This window comes from Hydra vulgaris, chromosome 01, assembly GCF_038396675.1.
Source record: "Hydra vulgaris chromosome 01, alternate assembly HydraT2T_AEP".
Lineage (NCBI taxonomy): Eukaryota > Metazoa > Cnidaria > Hydrozoa > Anthoathecata > Hydridae > Hydra > Hydra vulgaris.
Window position 1 is genome coordinate 29,909,749 of NC_088920.1, and position 13,240 is coordinate 29,922,988.

General features: G+C 27.0%; 1 protein-coding gene and 1 non-coding gene across 2 annotated transcripts; one reads left to right on the plus strand and one right to left on the minus strand.

Annotated features, from left to right (window-relative positions):
• Window positions 1-1,513: 1,513 nt before the first annotated feature.
• trnap-agg (transfer RNA proline (anticodon AGG)) lies at window positions 1,514-1,585 on the minus strand. Its single transcript has one exon. It is a non-coding gene; the product is annotated as a tRNA-Pro (tRNA).
• Window positions 1,586-4,007: 2,422 nt separating this feature from the next.
• On the plus strand, window positions 4,008-13,105 carry LOC100206180 (transcription initiation factor TFIID subunit 9B). The gene is made up of 6 exons (XM_065787878.1): window positions 4,008-4,226; window positions 8,773-8,909; window positions 10,701-10,832; window positions 11,191-11,224; window positions 11,386-11,471; window positions 12,752-13,105. Exons 1-6 carry the CDS (start codon window positions 4,067-4,069, stop codon window positions 12,848-12,850), a joined length of 648 nt encoding a protein of 215 aa, XP_065643950.1. The 5' UTR covers window positions 4,008-4,066; the 3' UTR covers window positions 12,851-13,105.
• Window positions 13,106-13,240: the final 135 nt, after the last annotated feature.

Sequence of the window (13,240 nt, forward strand, 5' to 3'; positions counted from 1 at the left end):
TTCGAAGAAATAACACACGGTTATCAACTAGTTTAAATGAAAATCCTGCTGGACAAAAACTTTCATTAAGATCTATAATGCTTTTAATTGTATCATGTTTTCTAAAATCGTATGTTTCATCGAGAAAAGGATGAGAATATATACGAACTGCAGGGGGCTTACGTAAAGCTGAGGTTGATTGAATTAAAGATGGCTTTGATAGGATGTTTTGGTTGGTAATAATTGTTGGTATAGGATTTTCGCAATAATTCAATGTTATACGTTTACCTCTTTTCAAATATTTATCTTCAAAATGATCGATACATATAACTGAGTTTTCTGTGGGGCTCCAATCAGCTCGGTTGACAAACTTAATCCAACAATTTCGAAGATCTAACTGATTGCTATCAGGAAAACTAAACACAGTTTTGTATGTTACGTGGTTGCTGTTACTGGAACATTCTTCAATCTTTCGCTTATAATTACTTCTACAACCAACAACACAACACTTTTTTGGCATTGCAAAATAAAGTATTACTTGAATTAAAAAAAGTTTAATTTAAGATTGTTAAATCGGTTCATTGTAAACTTCAAACTCGTGTTTTTTCGGCCCACTAATTTTTTGCGTTCAAGGCAACAAATCCGGCCGTGTTATATAGTAAGCCATGTAATAAAGAATTATCTTTGACAAGCATCGCAACTATGTAACAAATACATTATTGATACCTTATTTGGACTTCTCTCATATATCTAAAATTAATTGAAAAATAATCTTTTGAAGATAACATTTAATTTGGCACAAATATATATATATATATATATATATATATATATATATATATATATATATATATATATATATATATATATATATATATATATATATATATATATATATCATACCGAAAAATATACAGAAGCATACAAAAACTATTCGAACCGTGACGTTTTCATAATAATTTTTGTAATTTTGTTCTTAAACACGGCTGCGATAACGATGACTTACAAAATTCAAACTTTAACGTTCTTATCGCAGTTGAAATCCGTATTCACTCGCAACAATAACTTATACGATATCAGCTCTTTATACAACACAGACGTTTAATCCTGATAATTTATATTTAAAAAATTTAATTATCAAACTTCTACCATTTACTTTCTGTAACAGTTTAAATGTAACGTCAAAATTAGTTAGCAGAAAAAAAGTTTGAAAATAAAATAATTTTGTTAACATGCAGTTTTTAAGACGCAATACTAAAAGTTGGAAAAAATAGTTTCTAAATTAAGGAGCTATTCCTATTTCGGCAACTCTACCCAATAGTATTATAAATATAACTAATTAGTAAGTAGCTATAAATAAGTTATATAATTAAGAAAATAATAAATTATATTTTCTTAATTAGAAAATAATAAATTATATTTTCTTAATTATAGTAATAATAAAAAATTGGAACATTTTGTATTCTGTATTAATATGTATAAAGACATTCAATATGCTTTGAAATAACAAAAAAAGATTTTAAATTACAAAAATGGGCCTGTCCGGGAGTTGAACCCGGGACCTCTCGCACCCTAAGCGAGAATCATACCACTAGACCAACAGGCCAACGAGACTGATTGCCTTAATATAAATCGTATACACAACCTAAGATTTTAGATAAAAATGTTTTTTTTTGGTATTTAATTTGGTACCAATAGACAAAAATAATAAAAATTTTGTTTTTGTCGCAAAAAGAAAAAAAGGTAGCCAAACCACGGCTCTGAAGTAATGTAATTTTAAATTCAGTAAACATGTCAGGCTTGTATAAAGTCTCTTTTAACAAAAGTAAATCTTAATATTTACTTAAATCTTAAATCTTAAATCTTAATATATATAAAGGGCAATGTGTGTTTGTGTGTGTGTTTGTTTGTTCTCTATAGAAATCCAAACCGCCGGACCGATCTCGATGAAATTTGGTATGGGGGTAGTCCTCGAGGGGGAGAAGGTTCTTAGCTGGGTTTTGACCCCGTACCCCGACCCCCGGGGTCAAGGGGGCCCAAAAATGGCCCCCCTGACCCCGGGGTCAGGGGTCATTTTTGGGCCCATTTTTGTGTACAGATATCAGGTAAGCCAGTTTAAATATTGGCCCGGGCAACGCCGGGTAACTCCAGCTATCTTATCTTCTTATCTTATCTTAATCTTCTTAATCTTAATATATATAAAGGGCAATGTGTGTTTGTGTGTGTGTTTGTTTGTTTGTTTGTTTGTTTGTTCTCTATAGAAATCCACCGATCTCGATGAAATTTGGCGTGGGGGTAGTCCTCGAGGGGGAGAAGGTTCTTAGCTGGGTTTTGACCCCGTACCCCGACCCCCGGGGTCAGGGGGGACCATTTTTTGGGCCCATTTTTGTGTACAGATATCAGGTAAGCCAGTTTAAATATTGGCCCGGGCAACGCCGGGTAACTCCAGCTAGTATATATATATAAAAAGAACGCGGAAACTCGTAGAAGACCATATGGTCTAGTCATCGAGTACCGCTGTAAAAAGACGTTGTTGCATACTCACTTGTTAAATATATTTAACGTGAAATATATTTCACGTAATAAATAAAAAAGTTAGTGTTTTGCCATATATATATATGATTAGTTTTCGAAAATAGTTGCATCAAAAAATCATCTTTTCGTAGATCGTATTTATTTTATTGTTTTATTTTAAATAAACTATGAAAAAGAGACGGAGATAATTTCGTTTTACATTTGTACATAAAACAAAGAATATTATACACATTAAGTTGATACATGTTTGAGACATTCATTTTTCTTAAGAGAGGCTTTGAATTAGTTCTTCAGTCACAAGAATTAACTAAACGTGCAATATGTTTCTGATGAAGATGAAGAGGCTCTATTTTACTTTTGTAATATTTGCATAGTTGATATGGCAGTAAATAAGTGAATAATACAGTTGCGTTTAAATGCGCATGTTTTAATAGCTTTTTGATTTGTATAATACTCCAATACTTTTCGAAATTTTGTTGCTTAAATTTTCTGTGATGTCTCCGTGTAAAATTTTCATCAATATGTATTCCTAATAACTGTGTAGTTGTTACTCTTTTTACTTGAATGAATATTCAATGAATATTGAGGGCGTTTCGTATGGTATTAGTTTTTTTTGGAAAGTGGGTGAAATAGAGTCCTGTTAGTTTTGTCAATATTTACTGAAAGTTTATTTACTTTAAACAAGACGGAAATTTTTTTAAGTTCTAAGTTCATTATTTCAAATAATAAAGTAATGTTGCCGTGCGATAAAAATAAATTTGTGTCATCGGCAAACATTATTGTCCTCAGGCTGGATGCTTTATGGAGATCATTGACATATATAAGAAAAAGAAGAGGTCCGAGTATAGAACCTTGTGGCACGCCACAAGTAATGTTTAGTAATAAAATATGTTTAATATAGTAATGTTTAATATAAAACACTGATATTTTCTAACAATACAATAAAAATACACTCAAATACTTTAAATTACATTTAGGAAAGACTTATAAAATCGATAGAACTTGAAAATATCATCTGTTAAGAAAATAACTTTTTTCAGTTTATTTTTGAAAGTAGAAAATTTTCTACTAAATTCTACACAATCAGTATTGGATTAATACGTCTCTAAATTTTTTTTTAGTTACAAGAAATAAATAAAGTTTTTTGAAAAAGTGTTGCAACTAGCCCGGGTCTCTACTGGTCTCCACTACATTAAAAATGCCCCTTTAACAAACAAAGATTTGACATTTTCATTGGCGTGAAAAACTTATTTTCATGCAAAATACTTATTTTTATCGTTATAATATGATATTTATCACAAATATCGGTATTTTATTTTGAGACTTAAATATTTCTAATCTGTTTCAATTTTTACCGTTCGTTTCGGAAAATGTTTAACTTTGTTTCGTTTTGTATTGATTTTTATAAAATAGAATAAAACTTGTTTTGTACTGATTTTTACAAAAAAAAATAAAGCTTGTTTTTTTTCGTACCAAATAGTTTAGAGATTCAGTTGTTTTTATTTAATTTTGCCGAATACTGTTAGGGGTAACTTAATTGTAAATAAACACAATGGCGACGCACGAAAGTAGTGCAAATGAGTCCTCGAACACTTGCCAACCTGTCAAAACAACTCCAAAAGATGCCCTTGTAATGGCAGCAATACTGAAAGAGCTTGGAGTTACAGAATATGAACCCCGAATAATTAATCAAATGATCGAGTTTGCTTACCGTATGTTTTTTTTAAAAAAAAAAAAAAATTAAATATACTTAATTGATCCCTTAAAATAACCATCCGAACATTGTTTTACACAAAATGAGAATATTCGATACATAGAGTGTATAAATACTGTAGTGCTATGATACTATCATATTTGAACCTTAAATACTAGATTTATTCCATAACTAGTAAGCTAAACCTTTTGTGGTCAAGTGTTACTAAACTGTTGAGACACCTGACCAGGTCCATATTATTAATATGACACACAAAAACAAAGTTTTTTTCAGTCTAAAAGTCAGCTCAAAAAAAAAAAAAAAGGGTTGACATGTGTGTTATATTAATATTATTAATATAACACACATGTTATATTAATATTTATAATATAATGCACAATATGTCAACACTTATTTTTTGGAGCTAACTTTTAGACAGAAAAAACTTTGCTTTTTGCATTTAACAAAAAAATTGTTACATTACACAAGATCGAAACAGGTATATCAATTAGTTTATCCAATCAAACAAAACCTTAAGTCTATATAGAGTGAAGGTTTTGTTTGATATCTGTGTTTACAATTTGTCTTTCACTTTTGCAAGTAGATTTTAAACTTTTGTTATAGATTTATCATTTATTAAAGGCAATCGTAAGTAGCTTAGATTTTAATTACATAACAACATTCTACAAAAGTAACATAAAAAAAATAAACAGTTAAGGTTGTAAATCCAGCTACATAGACTTAACTCGATAGTACATTCTATATACGTTAGAAATAAAGAAAATTTGTTGCCTAAATTTTCTTTTAAATTTCGCTTGTTGGTAATTTCAATTTTATTTATCTAATAACCAGATAAAAAAACAATCACAAAAAAACTGTGAACAAAATATGGCACTGTTTAAGTTGCCTACTCCTATCTTTTTATGATTGATTATAAATTATATGCTGATTAAGAAGCATATAAAAAAATAAACCTGCAAATTTGAAGTTTGTTTTTAATAAGTATAAATTAATAAGTATAAATTTGAGGAAAGTAATTTGATGTTGAAGTTTAAAAATTTATACTAAAAAAGCTGATATATTTTTAAAAACGTCTTTTTATCAGTTTTCATTTAGATATTAATTGCTTAGAAAATCTTTTTTTTTTTAATTATGCAACTTGTTTTTTATTGTTTTCATTATTGAAATATATTTAAATCCAGTTGAGTATTTTAATAAGTATATATTTTTTTAAAATATAAAATCTTTAAGACATAGTTTTTTAGACACATCAACTGACAAATAGGGATTGGTGCAATCAAATATACATACATTGACTGACAAATAGGAAATGGCACAATTAAATGTATATATATCAACTGACAAATAGGGATTGGCACAATTAAATGTACTTACATCAACTGACAAATAGGGATTGGCATAAACAAAACTACATGGTTAGGGTCAGGGCTAGGGTCAGAAACAATTAGAAACTAATGGAATTTGCTTCAAATAATTTTGCTTCATAGTGTTAATGAAAATCAGGCCATTTTAAAGTTAATTAAGAAAAAGAATCTAATCATATTTGAGTATGAAGAAAATGGAGAGTATTAGTACTTTAAGTTTAATTTTTTAAACTTCAACATCGTATTAGCTTTCCTCAAATTTTCAGGTCATATTATATTTTTATACAATTCTTGATCAGCATGAAGTTCTCTATTGAAAACAATCATAAAATGATAGGGCTAGGCAACCGAAACAATCCCTAAAATATAATATTAGTGCTTTAAAAGAACAACAAAATAAGTTTCATAACACAGCAAAAAATAATTTGTAATAAATATGAATCCACCAACTGCATTGATGTTTTAAAAAATATAAATTCATTCAAAACACTTATTATATTAGGGTGCATCAAACACAACAATGTCAAACATTTATGATGCCCCTAGTTTTAGAACATACTTTTGGTCATGAAAAAAGTTTATACTATTTTTTTCCAGTTCTAACATTGTTTTGGGGTTTACCTATAATTATTATCTATATTAGTGTTATTGCCAGATGCCAGTTGAGTAATAGAAGACAGTAAGAGTACCATTTCACGTTTGCAATCAATTTCTCATTGAAATATTCTTTCCCACAAAACTCCTCTAACAAAACAGTCATCTATAATGCTTAGTCTTGGTAGCAAGATAATGACAGAAGATTTAACTATAAATGTCAGGGAGTTTTATGGTGTTTGTTGTATAACTTAGCTGGTGACAAACTCGAAAACTGTACCAGATGGGAAGCAGATAAAATTGTAGAGTCAAAGGCATGTTAATAATAAATTCAATTCATTGATGAAGGTTTTATAGTGAGAGTATATCCAATTAACCATCAATCACCCCTGAACTCCTTGAACAAGCTAAAAAAGATTAAAGAAATGCTAGTTCAGACATTCTGGTGACCTGAAAATGCAGAATAACTCATCATAAATCCAGAAAATGTCACTTTCCTGCAGTCAATGAAGACCAATTGTCTGGAAATATCTGGTCCACATGACAAAATCCTTGCGGGTAAAGTCAACTGCTCTTATATTTTTATCAACATATTGTATCTTTCTTTTTAACATGGACACTGTTTCCTGGCAATAAAGTTTATCTTAAAAAAGTTCATCTTGGTTTGGATTTTGGAATTAGATTGGCTACTCTATGATCTTTAATTTCTTTTTTCACTATTTATATTTTTAATTTAGATAAGTGTTGGAGGATTTTTGTTAATAAATTAATCACATTTGTTTAACTGAAAAACACTATATATAGTATATATACACAATATAGCAGAGCCACATTGATGTTTAATGGCTGGAATAACGCAGTTAGGCATTATCTTTTTGTGTTGAATATACTTCTTGTGTTACTAAAAATTTCAAATTATGACATATTCACAGGACCTTTTTAAAATCAGCTTAAAATCTGTTAAAAACATAAAAACTTTGCTAATAATAGTAAGAAAACTGATTGGATGAGAGTTAAAAGGATCAGAATAATTTTTTAAAAAAGGAACCATAAATGCTATCTAATAGCATGGTTGAAAATAAGATTTAGTTAAGTACTTGTTAATTGGTTTAGAGAAAATTTTAGAGTATTGAAAGTATGGCGCTAAATTTGTTTTTTCACATAGCCGCTTTATCTAACAAGGTTCGTGTTTCCGAGTTTAGCATTGAGAGAGAGTTTCAAAAAAACTAGAATAAAAAGTATAAAAATTAAAAAGAAATTGAATTGCTTCCTTAACTGTAGTGAACACTCTGGAGCTTGGAAATAACAACTTATTTGAATAGATTATTTGATTTTAAGACAGTGTGTTTGATACATATTCAACACGTGTTCAATACAAGTTCAATACGTGTTCAATAAATTCAGTAATGAAAGTAAGATAAATCAAGAAAGATTTCTAATCATCATATTACAAAAACGACAAAACCTTTAAGGTGGTTCATTGTTTTTATGTAGTGTAGAATACAAAACATGAATTTATATTTATAACAACACGATAAATTTAATTGTGTTATTATTTAAAAAATTAAGTTATTAATTAAACTAATTTCAAAATTTATACTGATCACAATAAATTGATTTCATATTAAAAAACATATTGTAAATTTTACACAAGTTAAAAAAGGGACAAATTAAAAAAGGGACAAATTAAAATAGGGACAAATTAAAATATAAATAAATTAAAATAATTATAATACAAATGTATTAAAATAATAAAAGTTTTTTTTTACTTCAAAACATCGATTCACAAAATTTTTATTTTGTACTGTTTATTTTTTAAATTAACTGTTCAACTGTTTGTTGTAGTCAAATCATTTAGTATCATTAGAAGTAACATTGCTCAGTTTAATAATAGTTATTAGAGTCAAAAATGTGATAACATAATCTTGACCAGGAGTGAGATACAAACATTATTGTATGTTTTTTATTGTGCCTCAGATAAAAATTAGTCTTATATTCAAGCTATGCAAGATACATACATACATACATACACATACATACATACATAAATACATACATACATACATACATACATACATACATACATACATACATACATACATACATACATACATACATACATACATACGTACGTACATACACATATCAGCTCTCGGAATTAACTGCCGACCTAAAAGTGGAACTAGCTGTTGACCTAAAAGTCTCTCAGGTCGGCAATAAAGATAGTTTAAGGTAGGCAATTAATTGCTGACCTTGTTTCAATAGGAGTTAATGTATATATATTTATATCATTATGTGTATATATGCACGCACACACAAACACACACACAAATATAATGTATTCGTGCTTTTTTTTCTCAAATTTATTGTTTGCTGAAAGTTTATGTGTAATTTAAAAAATATTAAAATATTTTAATGCTTGAATAATATATGGGAAATAATGCAAAAATACTTAATAAATGTAGACAGTATGTCTTTAAAAAAACCTGACATTTTATATCTAATGTTATGACAAGGTGTCAAGTTTTAAAGGGTATTGTTAGTATTTTCTGCTGCAAAAAATTTGATATTGTAAATTATTTCCAGGTTATGTGACAGACATTGTTGAAGATGCAAGAGTTTATTCGCTTCATGCAAGTCGCAAAACTATAAATTTAGAAGATATTAAGTTAGCTGTCTCACAGAAGCTTGATCACTCTTTTACATCTCCACCGCCCAGAGAGGTTTAATTAATTAAATTTGATAAGAATGTACAGCAGGATTATAACCTTTTAAATATTTTTCTATAAAATGATTTTCAGTATCGCAAGTAGATAAACTTTTGTCTAATTTTTCTTAATTATAATAAAGATTTTAACCATAAAGTTTATATATAGAATAATTAAAAGTTTATTATTTTTTAATTATATATTAGCATGGTTACACGCTTATATATAATCGAAAAAAGTGATACTGTTGTGCAAAAGAAAAAAGATATCTGAGCCAAATATTTCTTTTGATTTCAGTAGTCACACAGAAAATAAATATGTGTCTTTAGATTCTTTTAATTTATTAGCCAATAACAATATCTTGGGACCTAAATTAGAAGCAGAAAAGAAAATTTTAAAATTTTCCAAAGAAAAAAAATGACTATTAAAAAAAAAGCGCATTAGATTTTCTGTGTTTTAGGTCAAGTAATAAAAAAAGCTTGACAAGGTGTTAAAGGTTTACAATGAATGAATTTGTAAATTTACAATGAATGAATTTGTAAATTTACAATGAATCAGTTTGTAAAAAGAGGAAAATATGAAGCTCTAAATGAACCTTTTGATAAAGTTATTAGTCATTGGTTATCCACTAAAGACACTTTACCATATACAAGTAAAAAACAAAGGCAAAGTGGAGGTACTTAAAAGGTTGGTTGCAAGTAAGGAAACCCTGTTATATTTTAACTCACATTCAAAAGATTGCTAATTTAAAGCCGAAATAAAAGTTAACCATGGCCATTACATTTTGATTTCACTATTGAACATGAGTGTTTAGGTTCTTTGAAAAAATTGACTTTTCTTTTGAATTTCAGGAAATTCCTACCATCAGTAATATAAAGTGAAATTCATGAGCCATTCTAGCCATTCTTACTTTCATTACACACATTAAAAATGGGTTGAATGAAGGTTTAAGGAAGGTATGCACATTCATTTTGATATGACTAAGCAGACTATTAGATTAACAAAAGTTCAACTTTAAGAACTTTTCAGAAATATTGCAACCATACAAAAAAATCATTGCCTTTATTGAAGAATCACTAGAAGTAGGAACCATCTATAATTGAAATAAAAAGAACCAATGAGTGTGCTGAATGTGCAATCAAACTTTAAACTGTTATTGTAGCTTTTTCTAAAAAAATATTGAAATGATGTTTTTTTTTTCTAAAGGCAAAGGTTCATCAAAGAAAGGTACATAAGGTTGTTAGGTTTTTTATATTATCTGTAAGGGAATTATTCTCGCCCATCATTTGCAACAAATTTACACAAAACATTACATACAACCAGCATAACAATCAGCATGTTGAAAAACTTTAATTGTTAAAATGCTTGATTAATTGATAATTACTTGGTCTCTCAGATAAGTTTCAGTATATAATTTTATGCTAAAAAATATTTTTTTTTATATGGATCTATCTTTTTAATTTATAACCCTAACCCCCCCTAACCCCCTAAAATATTAAAGTTTTATTTATTCACAACTCCTATTTGGTTGTTGTGTGGATATACTAAATACTACTAAGTAAGCTTTTATCAAACAAGGGATTGTTTGATAAAAGCTTACTTAGTAGTATTTATTTAAAAAGTTTTTACTTTCTAAATAAATACCATGTGTATAGTTATCAAAGAATATATTTTGTGTAATAATGTTTTTTTTTTTTTCAGACTTGTGTTTTAATATGTTTAATGAACTGCAATACATATAAATAGCTCTAGTTGTTTTTATATAATTGTTTTTAATTATATTTTATAATTTTATTTCTTTTAAAGTTTCTTTTGGAGATTGCCAGAACAAAAAATTCACAACCTTTACCTTTGATATCTGATAGAAGTGGACTTCGACTACCCCCTGAACGTTATTGCTTAACTTCGAGCAATTACAGGGTCAAAACTGTAAAGAAGGTACTTTTTTTTTAAATAATCATTTTGAATACAAATTTTCAAGAAATCCAATGCATTATATATTAACTAAAGTTTTAATGGGGAGGATTAAGATTAAGATGTAAAATTATTATTATTATTTCTATTATTATTGCTATTATTATTATTAATATTATTAGTATTATTGATATTATCAGGTTATTATTAATGTTTAATCTTATCTAAGACTTTTAGTAAATTTTGCAAACACTTATTTTTTTTAGTTAACTTTTTAAATGTATTTTTAGGGACGCCCTCATTTAAAAACATATTCCAAAACTTTTAGTAAATTTTGAAAAAACTTATTTTTTTTTTGATAATTTTTTAAATGTATTTTTAGGCACCCCCTCGTTTAAAAACAACAAATGTAGCAAGTAAGATTTTTTTCTAATAGTTTTTTTTTTACATTAAATATTAATCTTGTGTATGTTATTTGTTTTACATTTAATATTCATCTTGTGTATGTTATTTGTTTTACATTTAATATTCATCTTGTGTATGTTATTTGTTTTGTATTGCTTTTTCTTTTAATCAGCCAAAGGTACAATGAAGATATCTTCCCTTTCAAGCAGCCTAAACTCTCAACATTTGACTTACCCACAACAAGGGCTAAATTCTCAGGTTTTTGAATTAACAATTGTTTTGTTATTTATTGTATACTAAGCATAAATATATACACAATATAGATTTTAGTCAAAAAACACAATTTGACTTTTGTTTTTATTTCAATTTAATTTCCAATGGCTTTCAGTTTTGTCCAAATCATTAAAATTTCATTTTTCAGACTGTAATAAACTCTTCATTATTATATAAACTTTCTTTTAAAACTTTTTTTTTAAGAATTTTTAAAGTGTTTATTAGTTTTATATTCTGCAGGTTTAAAAATGTAAGTACTTCTCGACTTAGAAAATAGAAAGTTCTGGAATCTTTAATTTAGGCTTTATGTTTATTTTGTTTAATTTAGGCTTATGTTATTTAAAATTATAGGCTGTAAAAAAGCTATAATAAAAAGTATTAAATACTTTTAGTCGGTTACAATTGTACGTTTCTTTACACAAAACTGACACTGATAAAAGTAAATATTTTTAATCGGTGTCTGCTTTAGTTTTTCCTTCAAGTTTAGTATTTCATTTCATTTCTAGTTTTGATTGTGCAGTTTAAATTATTTTTTTGTTCCAATCACAAAACTTTTTACTTCTTTTCTTTTTTAAGTCGTGCATTTCTAAACTTTAATGTTAAATTTAAAAGCTAATTTAGAATTTTATGTTTAAATTTAAATTTTTAGTTGGATTACAAAGATTTTTTTTCGCTTTTTCCTTTATTTTAGGAAGGCAGGTGTCCACTAGGTATCAGCAATTTTTGATATTAGGTTGTTTCAAACTGGAGTAGTAGTTTATAAGAAAATAAGAGTTAACTCAAAAATAAAAAAATCTAAAGTTAACTAGCAGCTATCGTATTTTAAAAATAAATTTGAAAAAGCAACATAAATAAACCGTTTTAAAAACGCCATTTTCTGTAGAAAGTAATGTGTCATTAAAAATAAGTAAATTTAAACTGAACTTAAACTTTCCAGCAATTAATTTATTTTTTCTGAATTAAGTTAAAATTTTAAGTTAAAAAGATGAAATTTTTTTTTTAATAAATTTTGCACATCATAGTTTTATGGTCTAATAAAGTTACTCTCGCTTGAAGCAAGTGTAAGCATTAGTTTTAGAATTATGCTTTTAGAAATTTGTTTTTAATAATCCAAAACAAAAACTTGAACTTTATAAAAATAGAAAACTTTATTTTAATGCTTTTAAGATAAGTCTCAGATATTTAAAACATACTGTTTTCTGTAAACTTTTTCGAAATTACTTTTTGTTTTACATATTTAATGTTTTATTGTTTGTGTTATTTAGAATGATGGTGTACAACAAAGTAACCAAGGAAACACTAGCATCACTTTCCCTACTACTTTAAAACGTAAACATGAAGATGAGGAAGATTACGATATTTAAAACAATCAGGTTTTTATGCATGGATTAAAAAGATTTATTCTTCTCTAAGTTAGCTTCTAAGCTAGAATATATAAATAATTTATTCTTTAAGCTTTTAAGCTTATGAGTTGCATTGAAAATCAGTAATAGTTTTTTAAACATTTCAGATTTATTGCTACATGAAATAAATAAAACATTGACATTTGTATTTGGTTGCTATTTATTTATTATATTTACTTTTGAATGGTGTATAAAATAATGATTTATTATATGAAATGATAATTTACTCTGGTAGTTAAAACAACGATTTACTAAAAAAATATATTTATATTCATAATAATTTATAAAATAATAAATAATAAATCCAAAATAATAAATCCTAAAAATAAACATAATCAAGTCATCAAAATA